A 16,442-nucleotide genomic window follows, 5' to 3' on the forward strand; every position below is an offset into this window, starting at 1 on the left:
ACGACAATAACAATTTTGACTAGACTCCGGTTGCATGTGTCTTGATGAGCGAGTGCGTGGACTAAATGTCCGTGTGATGAGGTTACTGGCCCAATCTGCTAGGAGCTGTGTGGTACTAGAGGTATACCAAATGTGATGATAGGGACTACAGAGAGAGATGTATCCCATTCTCGGATCGAGAACTCCCTAAATATAGCTCGTTACCTTGTTTTTGAGCTATTTAAACTGTTTTAAGGTCAATAATAGATGATACAATGGAATACCTGCATAAAACTGCTTTGCGCTAACTAAACTGTAAAGCTGCATCCTTGAATCATCCTTTTATGCATCTATCAACACTTTGAAGTAGTATATGACTTATTGAGTAACTTCTATACTCAATCTTGCTATCATTCCGATGAGAAAGCTAATGTCGACTTCGCCGGAGGTGCATATGAGGATGAAAAGTAGTCGTAGAAGTCACGTTTGCACCCTAGCTGCTTGTGGATATGGGTCCTTATTTTCCGCTGTGTTTTTTTTTACCGTTCGGCTAGATTTGTAATATATTGTACGGTTTGTAAGCCTTTTGTACTCTAAATCTTAGTATTTATGTACGAAGTTTGACTGTGACACTATAACGGTTATATTGTGCGTATCATCTAATTGATTCAGGGAATGATACAAGATGCATAGGAGATCCTAGGTTCGAGATCTTACACGGTTCATACTTCGTCCCAGACCATCATGATCTGTTGTCGGTGGCACGGTCCACCAAATTGGCAAGGGAGACACCCAGCGCAGCCTCACGAAGTGTCGCGAGGAACTCCACGGGGCCATGTTGGCAACCCTAATGATGATACCATCAATCTCGAGCAGTGAAGGTGGGACACGGGCGCAGGTGAGCGCAACCCGTAGGACGCGATGGCGTGTGTGTGGGCCTCCTTATCAGCAGTGAGGAAGACAGTGGAGGAAGATGGATCTAAGTGGGGGGGGGGGGAGGTGCATTGCGGGCAGTTTCCTCACAAGACAAGGCCTGGCAACGCAGTGAGAGGAGGAGAGGGGAGGAGATTTTTCTGGTGTGTGTGTGTGTGTATATATATGAGTGACAATTTTTTTAAAATAAGATGAAGTTATAGGGACATTTTTTATTAGAAATAAGGTGGGGACGGTGAGAAACTTGAAAAGCCTCATTTTTACATGTTACTAGTACCAACGGGAATAAGTGGAGCTTCCAGCCACAAGTCCGCGACCAAACATAAGCTTTACCTTTTAGATAGCTTAGGGATTTAATAAGCTAGGTCATAATCTGGCTAGCAAGCGCCTTCGCTGTCGTCCAAGTGCAAGAGGCGTCGTGCTTAGTGGAGGCGTAAATGACATGTGAAGACGTATATACTAACAAATACATAACATTCCCTTTAAGATGGGACACATCGTAAAGTTCGGAGGCTCACTCACAAAGAACACATCCCAATATCCCGCACAACTAGCCATGAGCAGCCCAATGCGCGCCATCCACTGGCTCACCGTGCCACCGCGGCTGCCGGCACCGTCGACGGCGAGGCCACCTCTCCGGCGCAGGACAATGGTGGCCTCCCACCTCCCCCAGGATCCCCACAGCCGCAACCGCCGCCATCTATGCCTACGAACCTCACCTCTCACTGCGCCACGCTCCTCGCCCTCATCGTGGTGGCCTCGCCGCGCCGCACCGCGCCGCCCCGCCGCCACCGCCTTCTCCCTCGATGTCCGTACGAGCGACTTCCTCTCGTTACCTACCTTCTTTCTTCTTTGGTCAGTGACCGGACCTCTCACTCTTCTCTCCTCTTCCTATTTTGTTGGTACACGCGGCTGGGCTGAAGGAGCTACTGCGGGAGCAGAAGAAGAAGTCGGCTTCCTACCTCCTAGCGCCCATTGCTGCCTCTCGCGGCACCCTCCTCAAAGCCCAAGCTCTCCTCAGTAATTCAGTTTGCTTAGTTAACCTCACACAGTCACACTTAATTATTTTGGTCTGCTTTGTTTCGATTCTTGGCAATTGTGACTGCGCAATGCAGCTTCGCCGAATGCGTCTGCTGAGGACACCGAGGAGGTGAGGGGGCGGATCGGTGTTGCAGGGAGGGACTGCGTGCCGCGGCAGAGGAACTGTCACACCCGGTTTTTTAAAAGAATAACCAAGTGTATTCCACATGTATGCCAGGATCAGTTTCATCATACATGCGGTGACATATCAGTGATATACAGTTCTATATTGAACAAAAACAACTTTATTGAAACAATTACCAGAGTTTTGAATAGCAGCGGAAGAACTCGAGAAAACTCTAACGAAAGCTTTATGGCACACCACAGGCAATCGACTGGGGGCAACGCAACCTAAGACGCTTCGTCTTCCTTGTAGTCTTCAGCTTCTTTGATCTCCGTGTAGTCTTCTCCAACTGAGCAGTATTTATTTTTGGAAATAGCAAGTATGAGTACATATTGTACTATGCAAGTGTGGGAAAACATGATATGAGAGCTTAAGACAAGAAAGGTTTGACTCAGGTTTACTGCATCTATGCCAAAATAACTTAGGACTCAAGAAAACCTAGCAGTCCTATTTACTATATGCGACGACACCAACATTAAAGGAATAGCTCATCAGATTCCATCCGACTACCAGACTCACCAGATATTCTATATCCGACTACCAACTAATCGGGGTACCACTATCCGACTACCCAAAACTAACTATCTAAGATTCCCCACTAATCATGAAGAAGTCTAAGCCCGCTCTTAACCGTGAGCACGGCTGATCGATCAGTTTTATACTCTGCAAAGGTTGCACACTTTACCCACGAGTCATGATTCCTGTTTTGCTTCACACTTCCGGAGTGTAGAGCCGGGGTCTCACTACAAGGCCTTTACAAAGCGCCTCCAAATCCATATGCACCCACTAAGGTTTCACCGCTAATAGGGATTACATCCACTGCAGAGACCCCCTCTTATGCCACTTAACCGTTCACCAGTGCGTACAGAATATGGAGGACATCTAATTAATTGGCCAGGCCGTACCCATATAAGCCTCATGGTTGCGCTGTTTAGCTGGGTTACAGGCTTCAAGAACCGGTACTTAGGATCTAAAGCAGGTGCTTGCACATCATCCAATGCCCACACAACAGCCATACCAACCAAACCAACCTGCCTAGATCCCTATGATCCACGTTGCTACAAAAGATTACCCAAACTGATTTATGTTGCATAGACTATTAATCCAATTAACATTTATCCCACCCCGACTTGACAGCACAACTAAGCATTTCTAACCTCGATACCCAAACTACAACACAGGCGACAAAGATAATATGGAAAATACTAATAAACCCTAAACATGGGATTCATATTGACAAAGCATGCAATTAAAAAGTAAAAGACACACTACTCTATAATAGGCCCAATGTGATAAGGACACTTGCCTCCTCCAAAGTGCTGCTCAGTGTTGTCGAAATCTTGATCTTGATGTCACTCGAACTGTTCCAGAATGTCATCGACTAATCGTAGGAACTTCCGACAAACAGCACAAAGGAAACACTAAGAACAGTGTACCAAACAGAAGCAAGACGCTATAAAAAGCCTACTAACGGAAAGTACTGTTGGTACGATCGCGGGAGCGCGAGAATCACCTAAATCAGAGCTCGTATGAAAAAGTTATGCTAGTTTTACTCTACAGGGGCTTTTCTGAAAGATTATAGGGACTGATTTGTAAAATAGAAAATTCTAGGAGCTGATTTGTAAAATTCTAGGGACCTATTTGCAATTAACTAAAAGTTTAGGGGGCTAAAAGTAAAATAACAGGCATGTCAGGGTTATTTTGTGATATCATAAAAGTATAGGGACCTAATTGCAAAAGTACATATTTAAAAGAATTAACAAATTTATTTTTAATTAGAAAACCCTATTTATGACGTCAGCATGACATCATCACGCGGATGTGGACGCTGACCGGCTCGGCTCGGCTGACGTGGTTGACACGTGAGCAACACGTGGCGCTGACGTGGCTCTCATAAGTTGACTGGGTTAAAGAGGACACATGGCACGATCTAATTGGCTAGCGGAGGGGTATTTTGCAATCTACTCGTGGCCGTTGCTGTAAGATCGGACGGCTCACCTTGAGTCTTCCTCCTCTGGTCGATGCGACCAGCGGCGCAGGGATCGATGCGGCGGCGCTCGGCCGGAGAGTCGCCGGAGTTGAGCTCCGGTGGCCGGCCTTCGACCACTAGCGGCGGAACGCGGAGAGGAGGCGACGGCGAACCCGTTTGAGGGGCAAGTTCGCCTCGGGGTGGTCTCCAACGGCTCGGCGACGGCGGCGACCATCGGGGATGGTTCGGTGGCGGAGTGAAGGCGCTCTGGGGGAGGAAACTCGATGAGATTTGGGGCTTTGAGCGCGGTGTGGTGAGAGGAGGTCCGACCGGGGGTTTGATTTGGATTATAAAGACGGGAGGAGCGGTTACGGAGAGGGGCGCGGGGTGGAGATCGTGCGGCGGCAGTTGCGGCACAGCGTGGGCAGAGTGGAAGCGGGGGTTAAGGACGGCGATGGTTGCTGAGACGAGCATCATAGGAACTCACTTGTCGCTTTCCAGTCGCGGACTGGTGTTGAGGTCGGGTCGTTTACGTTAGACATAGCTGGTTTGTTTTTGGTACTCCAGGTGTTTGATGGAATTACCCTGTAGGTCTGCACATTCAGCTTGATACTAAAGAATGCCGCATCACTGCTTGCCGATAAGGATCTTCTTAAGGTTGAAGCCGATGCTAGGCTTGGGGAGCTCATACAGTATGTTTGTCGATGGCATTCCATGAACCTCACCAAATTGCTGTTTATTGTGTTGAGTAAACTCAAAGTTCATTGACTTTGTACAGTTCATTCTCTAAGCTGGGAACTGTGGTGGAGAATAGTAATTTTGAGCTCACAGACGATAGGTGGGTAACGTGGACACATTACATATCTTGCTTTATTCTAATCCTGGATTTGGAAACATGACTACATGAGTGAACTATTAATATGCTGCACTCTTATTAGTAACAACTTGATGTTTCGTATGGTAATAAATCCATGTGTATCTTTTTGTATTATGTAATATTGTTATTTTTTTGTATCTTCTGTTAGGATATTCAATAACTTGTCTATGGAGGACCAATTCAGTCTCTGTTGTTGACTTAGTAAACAAAGAAGATAAACCTTATGTGATGAACTTATCGTAGGAAGCTGCTAACAACAAACTGCTGCAATTCTTCAAAAGGAAAGGCCCTAATTGCTTGAAGACAGGTGTGTGCTCCTAAAAATAAAGGGGGTTTGGGACTAATCAATCTGACAATGCAAAATGAAGCACTCCTGGTCAAATATCTCCATAAATTCTACAATAAGTTAGATATCCCATGGGTCAACCTTATTTGGAACACACAGTATCATAATGGTCACATCCCACATACCTCCCCTGTTAAAGGTTCATTTTGGTGGAGGTACATCATGAGCTACAATGATCATTTCTGTGGGATAGCTTCAGGATGCCAGGGAGATGGACCCACAATTCTCCTATGGCATGATGTTTGGAATAGAAACTGTCTCAAAGAGCAACTTCCTCGATTGTACACGTTTGCCAAAGATAAAAAACGTCCCTATTGCCAGATACAAAGAGAATCCTACACCCCACGTAAACTTCCACACACCTTAGCCGTTGGAAACCTTTGAGGAATTTTAGAGCCTCCAACAGAAGTTAGCTCAGATTCAGAATCAGAACACCCATAAGGATACTTGGTTATACTGCTGGGATACTGGCAATTAGGAGTCTAGCAGATTCTATGCTCTGCCCTACAAGTCAATATCACCTCCAGCACCCATTACAGGAATTTGGAATTCGAAATGCTCAAAAAAAGATAAAAGTCTTCACATGGATACTCTTCACGGACAGACTCAATACCAGGAACATCCTCAAAAGGAAAAATTATCGAATTGAGGGTAATGATTATAATTGTGTTCTCTGCAATCTAAACATAGAGGAGACTGCTTTCCATCTGTTCTTTGAGTGTTCCTTCAGCTCTAGATGCTGGTCTTCCATCGGTATCACTTGGAACCAGACAATTGATTTCTTCGCAATGATAGAGGAGGCAGCAGGAGCTTTCCAGAACCCTTTCTTCATGGAGGTTTTTGCTATTGCTGCATGGGAGATCTGGAAACAAAGAAATGCAAAAATCTTCCAACGAGCCAACCCCACTTTTCATAAATGGATGAGCCGGTTCACTGACTCTGTGCACTTGCAGCTGCACAGAATGAAGGACACTTTGCAGTTTCTCCTTGTAAAAGATAGGGAAAACGTGGTTACCAAACTCGGTTCACCACGGGTACATGTTATATAGTGGCAAAAGCCGATAGGATTACACCAAGGCTGTTGTGTTTGGTTGGTTTGTTGTTCAACTTGGTTGAGAAGAAATCTATCTCTAACTCTATCTCTAGAACAATCCAACCGAACCACCAACAGCATTATCACATGTTACAAGGAGAATCTCAACTATTTCTAACAGCCCCTCTCAATCTAAACTTTTCTTGCCTTGAAGATTTAGATTGCCTCGAAAGTTTTCAAACTTGCGGACTGGTAATGCCTTTGTAAAACCGTCAGCTAGCTGATCTCCAGAAGGTATCAACCGTATCTGTAGTTGCTTGTTTGTGACTCTCTCACGAACAAAGTGGAAATCAATTTCTATATGCTTTGCTCTAGCATGAAACACTGGGTTGGCAGATAAATAAGTTGCTCCTAGATTATCACACCATAAACAAGGAGGCTGCTGCAAATATATTCCAAGTTCCTTCAACAAAGATTCTAGCCAAATTACCTCAGCTGTTGCATTTGCCATAGATTTATATTCTGCTTCGGTACTTGACCGAGACACCGTTGCTTGTTTCCTAGCACTCCAAGAGATAAGATTAGCACCAAAGAAAACAGCAAAGCCTCCAGTGGATCTTCTATCATCAATACTTCCAGCCCAGTCAGCGTCAGAGAAAGCACTAATCAACATTAAACTAGATTTCTGCAGCTTTAAGCCTATACCAATCGTGTGCTTCACATACCTCAATATTCTCTTAACAGCAGTCCAATGAACCGTGGTAGTAGAGTGTAAAAATTGACACACCTTGTTTACTGAATATGCCAGATCGGGTCTTGTGAGAGTAAGGTATTGGAGTGCACCAACTATACTCCTGTATCTCGTGTTGTCTTCAGAATCGAGCGCTGTTCCTTCATGACACGACAGCTTTTCTGTAGATGACAACGGTGTGGGAGATGGCTTACAGTTCTTCATGCCAACACGAGAAAGAATTTCCCTTGCATATTTTTCTTGTGACAACAATATGCCATCCTTTTCTTTGCGCACTTCAATACTTAGAAAGTAGTGTAACTCTCCAAGATCCTTCAAGGCAAAGTCCTTCTTGAGATCTCTAAGTAAAGCTGCAATTGCATCTTGAGAGGAGCTAGTAACAATTATATCATCAACATATATTAACATAAATATTGTCACATGTCCCTTTTGATATATAAAGAGTGATGTATCTGACTTTGAAGTCTTAAAACCAAGATCAATGAGTTTAGAGCTCAACCTAGAATACCAGGCCCTTGACGCTTGCTTCAATCCATATATGGCCTTGTCAAGCTTGCACACAAGAAGTGGTGCATCTGCACTCTCAAAACCTGGAGGTTGTCTCATATATACCTCTTCTTCCAGAACACCATGAAGGAACGCGTTCTGTACATCTAGTTGCCTAAGGCACCATCCTCTAGACACTGCAATAGACAAAACAAGCCTGACAGTAGCAATTTTCACTACAGGACTAAAGGTGTCCTCATAATCAATGCCATACCGTTGTTTAAAACCTTTCGCTACTAGCCGGGCTTTGTACCTGTCAATAGTCCCATCTGCCTTTCTTTTAATCTTAAATACCCATTTGCAATCAATGAGATTTTTACCTTCTTTCTCAGGAACAAGATGCCAAGTATGATTCTTTAACAAAGCTTGATATTCATCTTCCATGGCTTTCTTCCACTTTGGATCACCAAAAGCTTCTTGTATATTCTCCGGTTCTCCTGTCGCACAAAAGTTTCCATACCTAATTATCCCATCATGAAATTTTTTGGGCTTCACAATACCACCCTGCAGTCGTGTCCTCGGTCTCTGAATCTCAGGTGGAACCTGGACCTCAGCATCTGGATTGCTTGGACCAGGCGCTGGAGAAGACGGAGGAACAGGCGGAGTAGTCTGCGTGGCCGCACCCGATCCAGAACTCGGTGTAGAAGATCCGCCTGCCGCAGGAGACAATCGCCTGGCCGGCGCGCTGTGATTCGTCGAAGCAGGGCCAGGGGGCACTGGCCCGGTTGGGGGCGCAGGTCCATCCCCCCCACGCGTCGAGTCGGGGCTGGTTCCCGTACGCCCGACAGACGCCGAGTCCGTGCGACCGCCGTCAGGAGCCGTATCCTCCTGGGATCGCGCGCCTGACACCGCAGGGGAATCAGCAGGGCGATCTTCATCGGATCCACCACCGGGATTTGCTGCGGCCGGAGGGAAGAACATGCCGCTAGAGCTGTGTGAACCATTTGAGGCCGAATTTTCTTGTAAATTTTCCTGCACATCATCAATCTCAACAGCAGGATTAGTAAATATTGGATTAGTACTATCTACACCCCCTGTAGCGAGGAGATTTTGTGGAAGAAGAAGAATCTCCTTGCGATGAAGAGCTCCTGCATTAGGATGGAGTTGAGCGAAAGGAAAAATTGTTTCATCGAAAACAACATCACGAGAGATGTAGACTCGGCCTGTAGATGGTTCAAGACACTTGAAACCTTTGTGCATGGCGCTGTAGCCAAGAAAAACACATCGCGTGGATCTAAAAGCGAGCTTCCTATTGTTGTAGGGTCTCAAGTTTGGCCACACCGCACATCCAAACACTCTCAAGGAGTTATAATCTGGTTTCTCTTTGAGAAGGCGTTCAGCAGGAGTTTGATACTTGATCACACGGCTAGGGAGGAGATTAATAAGGTATGTTGCTGTGAGAAATGCCTCGTCCCAAAATTTTAGAGGCATGGAGGCATTTGCAAGGAGAGCCAAACCAACCTCCACTATATGGCGGTGTTTGCGCTCGGCTGCTCCATTTTGTTGGTGAGCATGAGGACAAGAGACTCTATGCGAGATGCCTATCTTTTGAAAGAAGGAATTTAACCCTTGATACTCAACCCCCCCCCCCCCCCAATCCGTTTGCATAGAGAGAATTTTTCTATTGAACTTTCTTTCAACAAGGTTTTGAAAGTTATGAAAAACTTGGAAGACCTCTGATTTCTTTTTCAGAAGATATATCCAGGTGTATTTACTGTAGTCGTCAATAAAACTAACATAGTAAGAGTGACGACCTACAGATAAAGGAGCCGGACCCCAAACATCCGAAAAAAATTAAATCAAGAGGACTTGTAGATATGCTGGTTGATATAGAATAAGGTAGCTGATGGCTCTTGGCCATTTGACAGGAATCACAAATAGACTCTTTATTCTCACTACTAATGAAAGAAAGTTTATTCTCTCTAAGAACACGATCTACGATAGGAGAGGCAGGGTGACCTAGACGGCTATGCCATCTTGAGGACGACGGTTTATTGACTCCATGGGCCTGCTTCCTTGCGTCCTCTTCTACTGGCCGGGACGTCAAGGGATACAAGCCACCTTTGCATCTACCCTGATGGAGGATTCTTCTCGTTTCCTGATCCTTGATAAGAAAGAAATTAGGATGGAATTCAAGAAACACGTTATTATCAGAGGTTACACGATGAACAGAAGCAAGATTTTTTGTTGCACTAGGAACATGAAGGACGTTATCAAGGTGCAAATTTCTAACAGGGGTATGTAAAATAGTACTACCAATATTACTAATTTTCATACCTGCACCGCTTGCGGTGTGCACTTGATCACGTCCATTGTAGCGGTCACGAACAGATAGCTTCTCTAGATCTCCAGTGATATTATCCGAAGCACCACTATCCATGTACCAATTTGTGTCTACTCCATAGCCCACGGTTGCTGCTCCTGCTGTCTTGTCATTTGGCTGCTCCTCATCTTCATCATATCTATACCAGCAGATTGACGCCTCATGACCGACCTTCTTGCAGATCTGACAAGTGGGCTTGGAATTGGACTTTTGGCCTCCTTGCTTGGAGGATCCTCCTCCACCAGAGTTGTTGCTGCGTTGTGGTCCGTCTCTACCACGACCGCGCCCCTGGTAACTGCCGTGACCGCGAGAGCCACCGCGCCCACGATTTGCAACATTAGCCGAGGAGTTGTACTGTCCTCCTCCTCCTTGATTATCCTGGTACAACTCCAAGCGCGCATCATATGCCAATAATTGGGCATAGAGCTCATCCAAGGAAGTCGGATCAGCTCGCCCAAGAACAGAAGACACAAAAGGGTTGTACTCGTAATCAAGGCCATTCAAGATCTGATTTACAACTTCCTCATCATCTATAATCTTACCAACTGCAGCAAGCTCATCCTTGATCCCGATCATCTTGGTGAAGTAAGCCGATGTAGACATGGATCCCTTCTTGAGGTTGGCGAGTTGCATGCGCAGATTGGACACCCGCGCCCTGGAGTGCGCAGAGAACATGTTCTCAAGCGCCTTCCAGAGATCGGCCGACGACTCCAGTGTGGTGACTTGCGCCAGGACGTCTTTGGCGACCGAGTTGATCAGGTAGCCTAGAAGCTGCTGATCTTTCGCCAGCCATCTGTCGTACTCCGGATTGGGTACGACGACTTTCTTCTTCGCAGCATCTTCCTCTTCGATGGTCTTGGGAGGTGCTGGATATTTTCCTTCAAGGATGCTCATGAATTGGGCTCCACGGATGGCTGGGAGCACTTGCGCCTTCCAGAGGCGAAAGTTGTCCCTGGTCAATTTTTCAGAGACCGGGGGACCAAGGGTTGGCGGGGTGTAGCTGGATGATGACGCCATTGGCGACTAGGGATGGAAGGTAGATGTATTAGGAAGAAGATGCTCTGATTACCATGTAAAAGATAGGGAAAACGTGGTTACCAAACTCGGTTCACCACGGGTACATGTTATATAGTGGCAAAAGCCGATAGGATTACACCAAGGCTGTTGTGTTTGGTTGGTTTGTTGTTCAACTTGGTTGAGAAGAAATCTATCTCTAACTCTATCTCTAGAACAATCCAACCGAACCACCAACAGCATTATCACATGTTACAAGGAGAATCTCAACTATTTCTAACACTCCTTTCTCTATATGGATTAGCTCTGGTTCACTGACTCTGTGCACTTGCAGCTGCACAGAATGAAGGGCACTTTGCACTCTCTGCTTTCTCTATGGATTAGCTCCTTTGTATAGTTTCTTTGCTTTCTCCTCTATTTTTCTGCTGAGCTTGCCTTGTACAGTTTGAACGTTTCCTGTTTCTTAATTTATATTATATCCAACAGTAGGGGATTCCCCTACTAGAGTCCTTAAAAAAATGCAGCAATTTGTCAGATCTCCCAGTTTGGAACGTCTTCTCATGAGGGGTGAACTGATTTTCACAATTTTGATTCTGAATACTTTGTAGGAGTTCAAATAAAATAAGCTCATTCTCTTAAATATCTAAAAAATTGTTGTTTAGTACGAAGATTACAAGCCTTGATTTTTTGTGGAATTGATTCAGAGTCTTTGAAGGTAGTAAGTGCTGGCATTTATCAATTTCTCTGTGCTGCAAAGAGCAGATGAAGAATGGCTTGCTGAGCACTATCGCTGCCCTTGACAAATTTGAACAGAGTGTTAAAGACTGTTTAGTTGTTTAGGACTTTTTTGGCTGAGTCCCGTCAAATTTTCTCAAGACTTTAGAATGTTTATTGTTTGTGTATTCCTTCTACCCCTGAGGTAAGGTTTCATTTGCCTTTGCATATCAGGGCCTTTTGTTGTGCAACACCCTTTGTATATTTGATCTGATATGTGCTATTTATGGTAAAATAATGCTCGCTTATATAAAGAAAGGTAAAATTAAATATCGGAACTTATTAAGGAGATATGTGCAAAGTGCGGTAGCCATCCAAGGAGGCACTAAATCAAATTTTCTTTTCAGCTAATATTTTCAAGGTTCTCTCTGTTTTGGTCCACAGCTTATCATCCTGTTTATCAACAGTATAATATTTACATTCGACTTCTAGTTTCTTTAAAATATCCTGCTGTTCACTAGAGTACATGGAACTAAAATTTTGTGGAGTATATTTCTTTCGTTTTGGTATTTATTTGCCATAATTTAATTGCATGCTTATATGTATTGATGGTTTTGGATAAACTGTAATAACTTGGAAAGTTGCAATAAATGTGTGAAGAGCAGGCACAATCTTGATAATACATTTTTCATGACAAGATTTTGTGTATTATCTCAGACAAAAAATATATTATACAAAATCACATCTGAATTTGAATGCTAATGAATTATGCACATCATCAGATGAAAAGAAAGATGTATAACTATCCCAAGTGGTGATCCAGTGGACATGTGGTCTGGTCATCTGGTGAAGCAGAGGCTTCCACAAAATACAGTCTGCAGCATGGCGTGCCATCCTCCGGATTTGTTTCCATTGATCTTGGCAGTCTCCTCAGTTTATCAAACAGGTTCTCTGGGTGACTTATCAGCCCAAAATGTGCTTGCGGGTCTCCAATTTGTGACAGTGTTACCTGAGAGAACCCAATAGAAGGCAGCAGGAGGTCAGGGCTGTCATGGTAGAAATGGTACATTGTCGGAGAGAGCGACGTTGCATTCTTGTTCATGAAGTCGGCCAGGAGCACTGTGCAGGCTGAGGTGCGGCTGGTTGCAATTGTTTCAAGGACTTGCATTGCATGCGCCTGGTGAAGGTAGTAGATAATGCCTTCAAGCACCCATATGGTGTTTCTTTCAGGAACATACCCACAGCTCTGCAGCTTCGTTATCCAGTCCGCGTCTTGTATGTTGGCAGGAACCCTAATCAATGATTTTGCCATCATGGTGAGTTTCTGGTGATTTGCAGAACTCATTGCTTCGTGCAGAAGATCAGATTTCATTTCTAGGAGCTCCGGGAAGTCAAGTTCAAATACCGTGCATTCCTTTAGGCAGCTCAATCGATAGGCTCTTGCATCCATCCCTGAAAGAACATTATATTTTGTTACCAGAATGAGCCTTATTTTCGAGGTAAACTTCTGTGCAAATGAAGATGTTTGTTGTGAAACCTATTTCAACTCAACACGCTTCATCTACTGCAAAATGTGGTGTTCTTGTTCCATCAATTTTGCGCAATTGTTTCAAAACATCAGAAGCTTTAATGCATGGTTCACCAGAATTGTTGAATTTAGAGGTTTTGATGAGTGCATTACGCCTAAATGAAAATGCTCAAATGTACTTCTGCCAACTCCAGTAATGCCTTGTTCTTGCAGTTTCGTGCAATTCCAGATAAGGCATCAGATTGTTCAAGGATATAGCTCACTGGCATTATCAAATTCAAAGTTTTGACGTGCTCGCCATTTTTCATGTATCCAAAGTTTTCTTCTGGGTTACCATTACTCCGTATAAGATCACCAAAAGCTGATGAATGGATCTACTTCTGAAATTTTTGTATGTATAGTGTTGGCACCCCTAGCTGCAAGCCAAAAGTATTTTTGAGGAATACAAGCCAAAAGGTTCCTGGCCTACATCGTGCTAACTGCCAACTGACTAGACACACTGAAGGGATCTAACAGCAGACACCAGTATCATCAGGGACATAAATATCAGAGTGTTGAAGTTGATGTGCTCTCGGCTGGAGTCTGGACAAAAATAGCGGTACTGGACATGCTTGCATCCCAATATCGCAGGATAGCTTTCTTCTCGCTGTAACGTTGCCGGGTGTCTTCATTGCGAGCCACAATTTTCTTTTGTTTATATTTTTCTTAAAAACATTTTGTAATAATATAGGAGCATATATTCATTTTCATTTGTGTCCAACAGTAGGCACTTGGGTTTCCTGCCACAGATAAAATGGACAGCGTGGAGGAAGAACAGTCAAGTTAATGTACATCTGAATGAACCGTGGCTGCGTGCATTTTTATGAAAAGGACAGGATAAATTCTTATGTGTTGTATCATCTTGATGTGATTATAAAAGTTAATAAAATTTCTCTTTTTAAAAAAATATCTGAATGAACTGTTGCCCATGAATTAATTAAGCTCCTATTTGCAAATATATTTTTTGGTGGTATTAGTAAGACTGTAAAAAAAAGTCAGAAAGACCAAATTGCCCTTGCAACGTTGCAGGGGTAACCTCATCATGTTTCCTAGAAAAGTACGGTTCTTCATTTTAAACCTAGATATAGTTGTACGGATTCAAAGCTGATCTTCTCAACTACTTATAAAATATGAGTTGTTTGCCATGTCATCTCTTCCTCCGACTCTCCAACAATCTAATATAAAAATCTCTAAATTTAAATAATTTATTTACTTTTGTTACCCATCTTATTTCTCTAGTCTCTCCGTCTTTTACCGGCTACAGATATATAATTTATTTTACTAATAAAAATAAATAAATAAATTAAAAAAATTAGTAAATAATCTGTTACTCATTTTTTAGATCCCATATGAAATAAAACTATAACATCGCTATCGAAGTATTTGTTTTACATCGCTCCTGTGGCACATTTACATTTATGTATCTTAGTTTGTGATTGATATTTTCGTGTCTAATATGTGTGTTTTTATTGTAGCATACGGGCACCTAGCTAATAAATATTTAAACTCTATGATGGTTTATTGATGTGTGCATTGCATTTTGAAAAAAAAATGAAAATATTAATGTGGCAGCTGACGTGAATGTTATGATATATAACAGGGCCATTCAGCCACCGTTCCGTCAAAACCGCTTAACGCCCAGCTGCAGCTTCCATGTCCATTCGCCTTAATTGATTGTGTCACTCGGTTATACTAAGCGTGAACAGTGGTGACATACAGGTGAACGGTTTGGCAGAAACCGTTGTGTACAGCCCTAATTATATGCTCTCCACTTCTTCAGCAAGTGTATGCAACTTCAACTATAGTATCTTCGTCTTGACAATTGTAAAAGCACAGACTTACGCTCAGGCAGAGCGCACATAATTATTGGAAATCTGACATGCCACACTTATGAAACAGTAAACCGTTGTGTCATTTTCATACTTCAGTGTTCTTCGTCCGCATATCTATCTAACGATATGGCAGTAAGATGCAATATGTATCGGCTAAGCTCACAACATCTTTTTTTCCGCACTGGTAACATGGTACACGTTAATAGCGTAGTTAGTCTCGCTAATTTTATCACGATCACCTTTAATTAAAAATTAGTCTCTTTTTATTATTAATTTTATTTTATATGACGTTTTTATTGAGATATTTTGCATCCCAAACAGTATGAAAATTAAATTGCTAATTTTTCATAATTTTAAATTTCGATTTTAACTATTTATTAATCATTTTTTATATAAACCTTTTTTTTAATCTAGACCGTTAAATGTAGTGATCTAGATTTTTTTTTCTAATCAACATGACAATTTCGTGACATTAAGAGTAAACATGTTGATTTCTTTTAACACTTAAATAATAATATAATAAATAGATAATGAATTACGTACTATGCATGAGTTCGTTCCATTCGGGGGTGTACACCAAGCGTGCATCGATCGATCATGCATATATGCATGCATGTAACGGTGCTGCAGCAAGAGTTTACGTACGAACCTGCGCCGAGGAGCACGACCTGCGCGTCCCCGCCGAGCGCGGCGACGGCGGCCTCGATGCGGCTGTCGAACCACAGCGTCCGCACGGCGATCATGACCCCGTGCACCTCCCGCGCGCCGGCGCGCTCGTCGCGCCGCATCTTCTCGTGCAATCCCCTGAGGTACCTCTCCCCCGCCAGCACCCCCGCCGCCGGGTCGCGCACCGCGCGGCCCCACAGCGCGCGCGCCGCCGCCGTCTGGCACGCGCTCTGCAGCACGGGCCCCCACTCGGACTCCACCCGCGCGTGCAGCGCCCGCACGCCCTCCGGCGCCAGCTGCGCCATCACCTCCTCGAACTCGCCCTCACGCTCGCCATCTCCCTCCTCGCCGCCGCCGCCGTCCTCCGCCGTCGTGTCACCATTGATGACGCACGGCGCCTCCACCTTCTCTTCCTCCTCCTTCGACGACATGGCCAGACTGGCCCTCTCCTCCTTGAACCAGAGCGCGCGCGCGCGGCCACACAATGTATACCAGGCAGCTATATATGCTCTTCTACACTAGCTAACCTGCTAGCTCACCATTTTTTCCATTGTACCAGCGTGTGTGATCTCTAACAAACCTAATAAGCTTCCTGTTGCTGTACACGGTTGGTTTGTATGGTGAGTGGGAAAGGCGCGCGCGGAGGGAAGAGATAAGAAAAGAGGACCACACGTACGCGACCCTGCTA

At 44.2% G+C, this 16,442-nt stretch overlaps 1 protein-coding gene, 1 non-coding gene and 1 pseudogene across 2 annotated transcripts; 1 reads left to right on the forward strand and 2 right to left on the reverse strand.

The window, feature by feature from the left end:
- The first annotated feature begins 1,399 nt into the window (after positions 1-1,399).
- On the forward strand, positions 1,400-11,815 carry LOC133914034 (uncharacterized; annotated as a pseudogene).
- Positions 10,360-10,498, reverse strand: LOC133917173 (small nucleolar RNA Z247). Its single transcript, XR_009909583.1, has one exon. It is a non-coding gene; the product is annotated as a small nucleolar RNA Z247 (small nucleolar RNA).
- Positions 11,816-12,344: 529 nt separating the features above from the next.
- Positions 12,345-16,418, reverse strand: LOC133915364 (uncharacterized). Its single transcript, XM_062358500.1, has 2 exons — positions 15,738-16,418; positions 12,345-13,141 (listed from the first exon to the last, which is right to left on the reverse strand). The coding sequence occupies exons 1-2, from the start codon at positions 16,183-16,185 to the stop codon at positions 12,492-12,494; spliced, it is 1,098 nt and encodes a 365-aa protein (XP_062214484.1). The 5' UTR covers positions 16,186-16,418; the 3' UTR covers positions 12,345-12,491.
- Between the last annotated feature and the right edge of the window lie 24 nt (positions 16,419-16,442).

This window comes from Phragmites australis, chromosome 4, assembly GCF_958298935.1.
Source record: "Phragmites australis chromosome 4, lpPhrAust1.1, whole genome shotgun sequence".
Taxonomy (NCBI): domain Eukaryota; kingdom Viridiplantae; phylum Streptophyta; class Magnoliopsida; order Poales; family Poaceae; genus Phragmites; species Phragmites australis.